Raw genomic sequence first — 12,988 nt, forward strand, 5'->3', positions numbered from 1 at the left:
ATTGAATTATTTTTTTTAGAAAAGAGACAAGTTGATAAGTGCAACGTTGCCATTGTGAAAAAAGTTGTAGCTTTTGTTTTAAAAACACCATGAAACAAATAAAAGCAAAAATAATGAAATTTACTGTTGGAAAATAAAAAAGGCACAAAACACTTTTTTTTTAATTTTTAAGCTTTTATTTACCCCACAAAACACATCTTACTAATTATACTAAAATTATGAAAAATAGATATTCTCTTTAAATGGATTGCTCAATTTTTATATTTTTTGCTTGTACGGTTTGTTTTTGAATTTTTAGCTTACATCATTACTTATAATTTAACATCAAGATTTTGCGTATTTATTTTTATACAAATAGTGTAGGAAGTAATATGGTTATGTTGTCAAATGCAGATGTTTGACTGCAAATATTTGCTGCAAAAATTTGCAAAAACTGCAAATTTGATACAAAAATAAAAAACTACAAATATAAAAAATTGTTATTTATTGTAAGAGTGTGTTAGATAGCGTTTTATCCACGCAAGAATGTTTAACCGCGAGAACGTCAGTTCGAGCGGTTAATTTTCTTAAGTGAATAAAACACGACTGCAATATAACGTTTTATCCACAATCACAGGCCCAAATTAAACCAAACTTAATTAACAATTAAACTGACATTTAAACGTCACGCCAAATGTGCTTTCGGTTAGTAAGCTGTTACGCGGTGCGCTGGTTACTAACAGTGGAATAAAGTTACTTTATTCCACTAGTCTAAAGTCTCTTTATATTGTGTTTGTGGATAAAAAATGTTTAATGAATGAATTAACATTTTTTCGTCTGCCACATAGAAAAATTGCTTCATTTACAAAAATGTTAAAATTTGTAAAATGATGCAAATTCAGAAAAAAATTTCAGTAATTTATGAAGTAGTTTTTGCTTGTAAATCCAAAAATTAAATAAAAGAAACTTTTTTTTTTGATAAAGAGACAAGTTGGTAAGTGCAACGTTGGCAATTGTAAAAAAATCTGTAGCTTTTAAAAAAAAAACACCATGAAACAAATAAAAGCAAAATTAATAAAATTTACTGTTAGAACAAAAAGAAGACACAAAACACTTTTTAATTTTTAAGGTTTCATTTACCCCACAAAACACGTCTTACTAATTATAATGAAATTATAAAAAATAGCTATTCTCTTTAAATAGATTGTTCAAGTTAAAATCAAGATTTTGCTTCTGTATTTTTATACAAATATTCTAGGAAATATTATGTTGTTAAATAGTATAAAAATAGGCTACATAACGATATTTTTTATTAATTGCTTTTTCTACATAGTAAGGTTAGTTATCAATTTAGTGTATAATATAAGTATATTTCACAATTTTGGCTTTGAAGCAGACAAAACTTGACTCAATTAGCATAGAGCTCTGAAAAATTGGTCTGATTTTTATAAAACATTTTTTGTAAGTTTGTATAATTAAAACTGCGACAAGTTTAGATTCTGGTTAATTTCTGGCTAAAATTTGAAGCCTCCTAATTACCTCTGTGGTTTCTTGACGAGGTATCGCGGAATAAGTAATGACTTGCTAATTACCTAAGAGTGTTGTTACTCCACGTCTCTAAGCTCGCACTGCGAATGTCTAATTTGCACCGTTGGACTACAATCGCCCTCCTCCTTTCACTCCTTCCTCTCTCCAACATTCTTGAACAATTCCTCAAAGGATATTTGACACTCATTTTTTATGAAAAACACACAACTGAGGCGTCATTTTACATTCCGACTACTGATCTAGATCAATTAGTATTTTGTTAAGCTTGTAAAATATTTCAAAATTGCGCATGTGTATTATTTAGTGAAAGGTTCACTTTCAAAGAGGCCACGAGCATCTAGCATCATCAAAGCTTTAGAGTTTATTAATAATGTGCATGCGCGTCGTTTACTGGGAATAGGGCATGCATCGTACTGTGATGGGATTGAGGACTTTGTTTTGAACCAACAATGGGCAACTTTTAATTGAATATGAAATATTGATTGGGAGAATGCGAGGATTGGGACTGAATGCGTTTCAGGGAGTTTGATAACGGAAGCAGAGTAAAATATCTTTTATTGTTTTTTGTTACAATTGTACTATTAATGTTACTTTAATTGTATTATTAAAAATAAAAAATCACATGACAAAAATAATACAATATGATGTATTATTATGGTAATCTTAATTATATTCTAAATAGAAGTGGTAGATACGCCGGGCAAACTAAAATTTGTTTTTTTTTTCCACTAGTGAATAAAGTGCAATATAAATTTATTAATTTGTAAAATGTTTGATTATTACAGCCTTTATTTTGTCTTTTATAAATTGATACAATTTACGACTTCTGTCTCTTTATTATTCAAGATAGTCAACTTAGTTTTTCAATCATAGGTTACTTTGGTATATGTATTTAACTTTAAAATAGTATATTAGGAAACAAGTGTTACAAACACATTTGTAAAAATCGCTCTAGCTCCTGTCAAAATCGCTCAGTGTTTTTTTAACTTTCTGTACTTATACCTGTAAATACAGGCTGTGACAAAAAAGATGGGGACAAAATGTAACCTAAGATTCCCTTAGAGAAAATAGAGCGATTGACCTCTACATATCTTTATACCAAGTTGCACCATTTAAAAGTTAGAGGAGGCCAAATTTTGAAATATTTTTTTGCAACACTAGTACCTTATATTGGTTCTATGGTGCATTTAAGCTTACCTCTTATGTTGCCGTTAAAATACATTCATCTATAAAGTACGTCGTCAATAGCAACGTATCTTATGAGTCTATAAAATAGGCTGATGCATACAGCGTGCGCCAGAACTCGTGCCCCAGAGAAAAATGCTATTTAAGGTAAGATACCAGGAACATGGAAAAAATGGAAAAAAAAAATTATCTATAAAAATTTCGAAGTTATGAGAGTTTAAATTTTGCACTTTGACTCTACTTATTTCTGTTGGAACAATAATTTTTCAAGTTTTTTTGCTACAGGCTATTAGAAGAGGAAACAAAGAAGCTGTATCCTAAATTGTAATTCTGTTCAATGTTGTTTGTGGCTTTATTGGCAAAATAATTTTTGTACTTTTACTAAATAATTGTAAAAAAAACATATACCGGGTCATCATTATCATTAAATAGACATAAAAAATGTCAAATGTCAAAAAATAAATGTCCAAATTTTTTGACAGATAGAACATTTTTCATGTTCCTGGTATCTTATCTTACGTGAAATTTTTCTCTGGGGCGCGAGTTCTGGCGCGGCCTGTATTTTTTCTCAATTTTGACATTCTTTTTTATAATAATTTCTAAATTTAGTAAAATTTTTGATTCTTGAAATCGCGAAAACAACACGAGTGTTTTATACAGTTTTTTTGTAGTTTAAAACTCTAGTTGTCTTAATAGTTATTGTTTTTCTTTAATAACTTCTTAATGGAATAATTATTTATTTATAAGGCAATTGAATCTGAAAACCATATATTTTGGTGCTTTTTCTTTTATTTTATAGTTATTCTAAAATACTTACCTATTAACAACTTAACACATTTTGAGTCGGCCTAACTCTTTTCTATTCGAAAGGTACTTTATTTTTAAAGTAAAACTTTTATTCCAACGCCTCAAAAATTTTCGTCCATCTATCACATGTCGCATTACAGCCGGCCGCAGAGTAGGGGTAAAGTAAAAAGCGCTCGGCAGAGCAGCCAAGGCCAATATGGCGGCGCCCATGGCTCCCATCAGCTGACCGTGTAGCATTTATATTCTTACTCATTCGTGCAAATGCTCCGAGGTATTTGTGTGTTTTGGTCAGTGTATTGCTGTATTGATGTGTATTGATCCAAAAAAAAAAGTTTCACTTGCATCGTGGTTTCGTTAAACCATAGTTAACTTTGGTTTTAGAGCAAACAATAATTATTTAAGTAGACAGGTCTAAATTTCGGACGTTGGTCATTTATTATAATTGTTTTCAAGGTTGTATTAAAATTTTTTTAGGTTATAATTGTTTTATGTATGTTTGTATTAGTTAACAATATTGTAATTAATTATTAATTTAAATAAAAAATTATAATTTTTTTGGCGTCTTTAATTTTTGATAACGCAATTTGGTTTAGAGATAAATTGGGTTAAATCGTTTTATTTTGACTTAGGAAATCTCAGGTTAATTTTTGTCTCCATCTTTTTGCTACACTCTGTATATAATTGGAATCCATCATAGATTATTATTTTTTTTAAATAAATTTTGGCAATTTTGGCAAATTTAATTAATTAATTTTTAATATCTTCAGTATTAAGGTAAACATAAACACAAAAAATTTATTTAATTAATGCATTATTTTTTGTTTTGCCAGGATCTTTATTAATTAAAATAATTCAATTTGATAATATTTTGCATTATTTTGAAATAGGTAAATAAATTATGTATTAAAAAAAACTAATTATAAGTATATGAGATAATATCCGAACTTAATTTTGTATAAAACAAACCTTTATTGTTCGCAATAATAATAAGGCTCTAAATTTCAAACAGAATCAACACACTTTCTCTTTCATTATTCTCGTGCTTGCTTTAAGCAAATTATTACCTAAACTCCAAGTTTCTATTGAATAATTAATAAATCCTTTTAACATTTATTAAAAATTTACAATTAATTAAATACATTTAAACAAAACACATTTTGCTGAAGAAGAAAATGCATTTGAATTTGATTCAACAAATTGTTCATCTGCTCGTTTCATATACACACAATTCCCACTCGTTTCATTTGTGTTTTATAGATCAACTTGTCACTGGTGTAAAATGTTATTTAAAATATTTGATAATAATTTAATAAAATTCAATAAAAATGTACATTTCAGTAAATAATATGGTGGAGGGTTGATTATTTGCAAAATTAATCAGTCCCTCCATCATTATTTCAAAGAAGTTCCGCTCTTCGATCGCTATAAGTTGGCCAACTCCATTACCTAAAACAGTTTCTCATCTTCCATGCGGTCCGTTTGCCGTTTACCTGATTAAAACACTGCGAGCATTTCATCAATTTCCCATCATGAAATAGTGTCGTGTACCGGAAAATTCCGCTCACTTCCTAATTAATTACAAAATTATAAGTTTTAAAACAGCATTTTGGCTGTTTTCAGGTAAAAAGTTTTATTGGAATTAGCACAAACTCATCAAACATTTACAATTCTGATGAAACGAGCTGCGGCTTAACCCAAATTGTAATAACAGCTTGTGTAGTTTATGATGTAAAGCGCATTTTAGACTAGACTGATTTATTACAAAGGAAAATACCAAACGATACGGCTTATTGTGGTTAATGCAAACTAATGGCACATGGTTTTTAAGTCTCTATTTATAAAAAAAAATTGTTATCGACAGGACAAAATTCCTAATCCTAAGTATCATGCAAGTAAGATAAAATCGATAAAAACAACAGGATTTTGCTACTCAAAAGAAATAATATTTTTTATTTGTTTTCCGGCTCAGTTTTCAGATTTAATTTTCTTTCTAAACAACAGCACTTTGTTTTCACTCGAACAGATAGATATTTTCCAGTTTTTTAGTGGTCGGGTTTGTTAAAATTTCAATTTCAATTAAAGCGAGTATTTTTCTAAAGCTTATCTTCAACGGTCTGGTGAATTTTTATTGTTACAGTTTTCGGGGTTTCCAGATAACAAAAATTGTTTTTGAAACTAGTGCGGAGAATTTTTGATATTAAAAAAAAACTTCTGTTAATATGATATGAGATTTGGGTTCAAATTTCTGTTTTTTTTTTTAATTGAATTGGTAAAATTATCCTAGACATTTTTACTGTTATTTGAAACAAATAGGTACTCTACATACATATCAGATTTACTTAAATTTAATTTTTTTATTTGTTTCACATTCATTTATCTAAAACAATTTTTGTTTAGGTCAGGTTACAACCCCCTGCAGTTTAAATAATTCACATCGATCAATTTTGCATAAATTTTGATAAATTTTTACAAAATGTAAAATGTAAATTTTACGTCAAGTGATTTGTTTTATAAAATTCTACTAAAACAGTATATTATGTTATTAGGAGTAAAAGTGGCATTTACATTTACTATTTTATTTACAAACGAGGGTAAAGAACAAAATATAATTAGCAAAAAATGAACAAAATAATCAAACCGCTTTGCAATTAATGAAAACATAACAACGCTCATAAACACACACCACACGTCAGTATCGGAATTTGTATTGTACTTTCAAAAGTGTTTATTAATTTAACTAGTGCAGTTAGTAGTGTCGAAAGCTGATGATCTACAATGTATGTACTTCTCCATAAATTGCTGAAGCAACAAAAAAGACAAGAAAAAGACAACATTGGTCAATGCCATAGTTATTTTTACTTTATGACTGAAAAATAAAACTGTTACATTTGGTCATAAACGTGGTCACTTTTGTGACGTTTGTGGATAAAAATTCGGTACTACTTTTTAATGCGCTGTGTCTAGTAAGTTTTATTTCACCAATTATTGTCGGAAAGACAAGAGAAAATCAGTATTTCTGCTAGCGGTTACGCCCACTGTTAGTAATTGTTTTTCTACTAAAATGGCAAAATTGAAAAACTTTCGATTACTACCCCATCTAGAGGTTTTCATAGAAAAACTTTTTTTCACAAACACTCTTGTATTTTGTCTTTTGTGGGAAATATTTGTTTATTTGTGTTTCCGATGAATACATATTTAATGCAAAACTCACCCTGAAACACTGTTGAGGAGATCGGGCCACGCTAGCGTGAGCAACGAGTCCCTGACGAACAATTCCCATGATGTAAGATGCGATTCACTGAAAACTCTTTCAGACCGCTGAAGACGCGGTCTTCCGGCTCGTGTTTTACTTTCCGTCATTACGGGAATTTCGGGAATTGTTGTCCTGCAAAATACCGTGATTAACTCTTGTTATAAAATTCAAAAATTCTTGTAAAAGTTTTAAACTGATGATTTATTCAAGGAATTGAAGTAAAGTAGGTCGCGTCTCTTTATTCCAGTTGAACAAACATGAAGCAAATATTCGTAAAACGGTGACCGAAACAAATTTTCTAGAAAAAAAACTTTAATATACAGGATGTTCCGTCTAAACCCCACATTAAAAGTATTGGGAGTTCGAATAATCATATTTGTTTGAAAATTGGTACTTGGCCATAATGCATTAATAAGTCCTCCCAAATAAAAATATTTTCAAAATGGCGGCACTTTCGCTTCTACCGGAAGTCGGCCTCAACTTTCTTATTTTAAATGGAAAGCTATGTTTTTACTGCGTTTTTGGATTAATCTGGTTATTTTAAGGGTGTTTTTATCAGCTTTCTCTATTCTTAAATTTAACCGTTTTTGAAATATTTGGAGTTTTTCAAAAAAATTTGGATTTGCACCTTCCACTTTAAAAATTGGTAAATTTTGAATTTGTTTTTTGGGCGTTTGAAAGAGAAAGTTTAGATCGTTCTTCCGGTGTTTTCAATTTTTGAAAAAAAAATTAACAAACCCTAAAATTTTAAGGTTACTTTTGTAATAATTCAAATACCCATAACTGAATTTTTCCAAATGAAATACCCCAATTTTTATTTTACTAAATGGAAGAGAATTTAATTCTGCATCGATCTGTATTAACATTCCCTATACCAAAATTTAATAATTTTTAAGTTGTGGTGACTTTTTGTTAAGACTGCCGAAAATCTATTACTAGCCACATCCGTTTTCGTATAGTTTGCTATGGAAATCAAAAATGTCAAAATTGTTTCTCAATAAACGACGACAGTGACTTATTATTTGACAAATAGTGCCAAAATATGGAGAGTCAAAGCTACTCAAACTTAGATTTAACTAATTTATTTTGTATTTATGGAGAGTGTAACAAAATTATGATGTCGTTCATTCAACAAAAATAAATTTTTCTCACTTGTTAGCTTTAAGTAATGATCGCATGGTAGAACCTATCAATAATAATTAAGTTTGCATAACTTTGATTTTTCATATTTTGACACTATTTGTCAATTTAGAGAAAATTTTGACATTTTTTATTTCTATAGCAAACTATATGAAAACGGGTGTGGCTAGTAATAAATTTTCTGCAGTTTTGACAAAAAATCCATAACTTGAAAATTATTAAATTTAGATATAGGGAATGTTAATACAGATCAATGCACAATTAAATTCTCTTCTATTTAGTAAAATAAAAATTGGGTTATTTTATTTGAAAAAATTGAGTTATGAGTATTTGCATTATTACAAAAGTAACCTTAAAATTTTGGAATATGTTTTTTTTTTCATAATTTGAAAACACCAAAAAAAGGATCTAAGCTTTCTCTTTCCAACGCCAAAAAAACGAATTCAAAATTTTGAAAAATGGTAGAGTTAACAATTTTTAAAATGAAAGGTGCAGATCCAAAAAATTTTGAAAAACTCCAAATATTTCAAAAACGGCTAAATTTAAGTATAGGGAAAGCTGATGAAAACTCCTTTAAAATGAGCCGATTAATCCAAAAACGCAGTAAAAAATATAGCTTTTTATTTAAAATAAGAAAGTTGAGAAGTGCCGCCATCTTGAAAATACTTTCATTTAGGAGGACTTAATGGTTTATAGCTATGTACCAATTTTCAAATAAATACGATTATTCGAACTCCCAATACTTCTAATGTGTCGTTTAGTCGGAACACTCTGTATAATAGTTAAAAATAACAAAATAAAATTTTGAGTGGGTTTATGCAGTGTTGCAAATTTTGATAAATCGTTTCGAGGAAAAAATTTAAATCCACTTGAAAGCAATTTATTTGAAATGTCGTTTGTTTGTCGATAAACTTAAAGTTAAACTAACTGATTCCACATTTCTTTGCCCCAGTTTTAAAATTACTTTCCCAATAAATCTCATTCAAAAAGAACAACAATAAAAATGGTAATTTATTGCTTGATCCGAGTGTTCAAAAAGGAATTGATGAAATTATATTTTTAAATGACTGTTTTAATATCAGGTCTTGCTGAAATACAATTAAATTTCAACACTCCGAATTCAGACAAAACAAACGTCGAGAGAGTAAGTGAAGCGTCACTTAAAGAAGCTCCGGATTCAGGTTATTGGCCGTGAAATTTCCTGAATTAGACATGCAAGACGTAAATGGAGAGGAACTGAACAAAAGTTTCGATGATTTTAACCACTAAGCAATTATTTTCATCGTACTTCAAAGTAATAAAGTTGAATTATTGGAGCTGAGTGCTACTAAATATTTACTAGAGTTTGAGTGGATTACATGAGGAAGAAAAGTGTTACTTACCATTTCAGTTAATCAAGTCTGGGAGAGTGAGAGGACACACTAAATTTTATCTGAAACAAGAATAGAATTATTTTACTTTTTTTAAGCTTAATCAAAAGTTGCAATACTTTTCGGATAATGTAAAGGAAGAACACTTCTCTGTTTTCTGGTTAGTTTCAAGAAAACTTTAATTTGACTTTGTATTAGAGAATAAAAGCTAGAAAGGAAAGTCAGTAAAGTAAGTTTTTAAAGATAAAAATGTGTTTAGAGTGTAGAGAATTGATTTTTTAAATCTTATTGCAAAAAAAATAAAACCTTGAAATGATGACAACTCAAAATTTCAGAAAAATTACAAATTACATTGAAAAATTGTACAGGATGTAACGAAAAGATGGGGACAAAACCTTTGATTTTCCAGGTTAAAATAAAGCGATTTAACTTAATTTATCTCTATACCAAGTTGCATCGTTCAAAAGTTATAAGGCGCCAAAATTTAAAAATTATTTTCGTCTTTTTTAACTAACTTTTTAATAGATTAATTGATTTTGGTATCAAAACCACATGTTTTAGTTTTAGTAGTTTTTTTTTAATTTTACTTTTATTGTAAACTACTTTCTTATCAACAACTTGACACATTCTAGGCCATATTTTTGTTACACGTAAACCGAGTGGAGTAATTCTTTTTGTTATTCTAAAAATACATTACTTTTAAACAATTTTTGTATCGGCCTTGGTTAAAAAAATAAGTAAGAAAAATATGTATGATTGTGTTAAACCGCTTTATTTTGGAAAATTTTATATTATTTTTTGTCCACACTTTTTTACACCTGGTATATAATTTAAAGTCTCTATAATAAAAGGTCAACATCAAAAAATTACAAAACTTTGAAATTAAACAAATATAATTTCAGTTCAAACGTAAGATCGAGATATTTCAGCTACAGCAACAATGACGCAAATATTTTACCCAAACATTAACAAAATTTAAAGATTTATCATTTTTAAAACCTAAAATTATTTGGAAGCTTGTTAAGAAATTAAGAAAAAACCTAAAAAATGTTACTAATTATATTACCCAGGTTAATTCAAGCATCAAGATTTTTAAAAAAGTGAAAACAATGTAAGAGATATTAAAATCTGTAAAAAGAAATTTAAAAACTTGTAAAATATAATCAAGTTTGTTAGTTTGAAAAATGAAGAATAAGTGAAAATTTTAAGTTTTAAAACTAAAAATTAAATAAAATATAGTGTTGTAATTTTAAGAACAAATGTTAAAAAATGTAGTCACATTAAATGATTTTAGAAAGCATTTTTGAGATGAAATAAAAATTAATTTTTTAAACTTTAAAAAAAATTAAAACTTGAACTCTTCTTTCATATCCTAACACAAAATAGTAATTGTTTGTGACGTTTAATCTTAACTTCAAAACAATCAACTTTTTCTCTTACTTTAATTGCACTTATAAAAGCTTTACAATGTGTACGTTTTTTAAAAAATTTAATAAAACAAATTGCAAATTGTATTAAAAACTTTGTTTTATGTTTATGTCAACAGTAACTAACCTGGCGCATCCACCAAATTAGTTTATTTCATTTTAACTAAAATTTTTAAAATTAAATAGTAAAAACCACAATTTTATAAATTATTAGGCTTACAAAATAAATTACAAACATTATTACTTTAGTTTTAAGATATAATTTATTTAAATTTTTTAGAATATTTTGTTACAATAAAGTGGCTTAACCTGGTTTTTACCATTTGCATACAAATGACATTTATTTAAATTAATTATAATGACGCACTTACTCACAAAAGCTCATGAATACAAATCAAATCACGATTACAAAAATCCATTTTTTACTATCGACTTTATAATAATTCCTTAACATTGAAAATGCACATATTTAGCATATCATTTCAACCATGCAACGTGTGCGTGTGAGACATTTAGGCACTTTAAAAATTTAGCAAAACACGCAATCGTTTCATATTAAATTGTTTCAAGCTTATCAGATCGAGGTTTGGTCATTTGTGGGCGAGCTTTTAGTGTTTTTCTTAGAAAAACGAGAAGAAATAATCAAATATTTCTCCATCCTAGACAAACATTGGGAATTATCACTCGAGTGCAAGCCTTGGTTCATATAAGCTATAGAAAATTATTATTGACTTAGAGTTTACTTTGCAAATGTTGATTTAACCGGAGACTAAATTTCAAACAATGTTCGAAAAAATTTCATTCTCGACTGGGCAAATAGTTGAAGAAGCAATTATCTGCTGTGAAATTTTTATAGCTTTAATATCACTTAATGGCAAACTTTCACAATAAAAGACAACTGTGGACATATTATGTACTAGAAATCAATACAATATTTCGGTGACCCTTATAATCTTCATAAATATTCATGCGACGTATTTGCAAAGTCACGGATCATTTTTTTTTACTAAGAGAGAAATGTGAGTAAACAAGCTCTATCTGACAAGAACAGAAGCGGTAATTATTGTGTGTTTACAACGGATTTAAAAACTTTTAGTTATGACAAGTGTAGTTGCTTGTTATTAGAGTTTTCTATTATTCGTTGAATCCATCGCTTTTTCTTTCATAACTCGACGAGACTCAGGAAATAATAATGGGCCATTCATTTTACGGTACGATAAACAACAACCATTAGTCTGTGATATAAAGAACTAGAGAAAAGATTGAATGTCATAGGGAATTTTTAATATCGAGGAAATAAACTGCAACAATTTAAAAATATAAAATGTAGTAAACTGTAAACAACTAAAAATAAAAAAAAGAAAACGTAGTTTTAAAGAAGTCGTTGCAAAAGGCTTCAACCAAAGTGCTTTAGTTTCTACATTAAAATTTATAATTATACTTTAATGTTATTTTTAATATCTCATTAATCATCATTGTTTATTAAAACTGTAACTGTTTTAATATTGCTTTAAAATACATATTTTCAGTGTTTTGTCTTCTAGATCAAGTTTAAACACTTTAAAATTTGAAAGCTCACAAAATTGTTTAAAAACTGAAAATGTAGCATTATAATGTGAGATCTTAAATTAATCTTTAAAATTAAATATTTCATTCTACAAAATTTTACTTGATTTAAAGTTTTAGGTTTGTAAGTTTTAACACTTTGAAATTTGAAAGATCAAATTCTATTGAAAAAACTTATTATCTCGCACAATCCTAAAGTAAATCTCAAAGTTCAATATAAAGATTTTGAAGGAAGAAGACTTAAAAGTTTTACTTTTTTCAAAGTTTTATGTTTGTAAATTTGCAAAACTTAAATTGTGGCATAATAATGCAGAATTTGGAAGTTAAAATTCTTAAAATTAAATTTCAAACTTTTGAAGAAAAAAAAAAGATTCAAAATTCTTTCTTTTTTTAAAATTCTAACTTTGTAAGTTTTATCACTTTGAGATTTAAATGCTCAAAATATGATTGAAAAAACTTATAATCTTGCACAAGAATCCTAGAGTAAATCTTAAAGTTCAATTTTAAGATTTTGAAGAAAACCCTACTTTTTTGAAAGTTTTACGTTTGTAAGTATCAAACTTTTCAGATCTTAGCACAATATTATTTTAATCTTTTCCAAAAAATGATCTAATTCTAATTAATTCTAATTAAATTGCAAAACTTTGAAAATTTGTTTTCTAGTTTTGAAGATGTCAAAAAATCTATTAAAACGTCAATATCTAAATAGTTGC

At 27.9% G+C, this 12,988-nt stretch overlaps 1 protein-coding gene across 1 annotated transcript in view; it reads right to left on the bottom strand.

Moving 5' to 3' along the window:
- Positions 1–12,988, bottom strand: part of LOC123010315 (GTPase-activating Rap/Ran-GAP domain-like protein 3) — a 78,203-nt gene that overhangs the window by 62,034 nt on the left and 3,181 nt on the right. The window contains exons 2-3 of the mRNA XM_044407117.1: positions 9,295–9,344; positions 6,731–6,904 (exon numbers count right to left, since the gene is read on the bottom strand). Of these exons, the coding sequence (XP_044263052.1) occupies positions 6,731–6,879 (149 nt within the window). The 5' untranslated portion in view covers positions 6,880–6,904; positions 9,295–9,344. The remainder of the gene's footprint in view (positions 1–6,730; positions 6,905–9,294; positions 9,345–12,988) is intronic.

The sequence above is a fragment of the Tribolium madens genome, unplaced genomic scaffold, assembly GCF_015345945.1.
Source record: "Tribolium madens isolate multiple individuals breed KSU strain unplaced genomic scaffold, Tmad_KSU_1.1 Scaffold_7;HRSCAF=85;Tcas5.2_LG10, whole genome shotgun sequence".
Lineage (NCBI taxonomy): Eukaryota > Metazoa > Arthropoda > Insecta > Coleoptera > Tenebrionidae > Tribolium > Tribolium madens.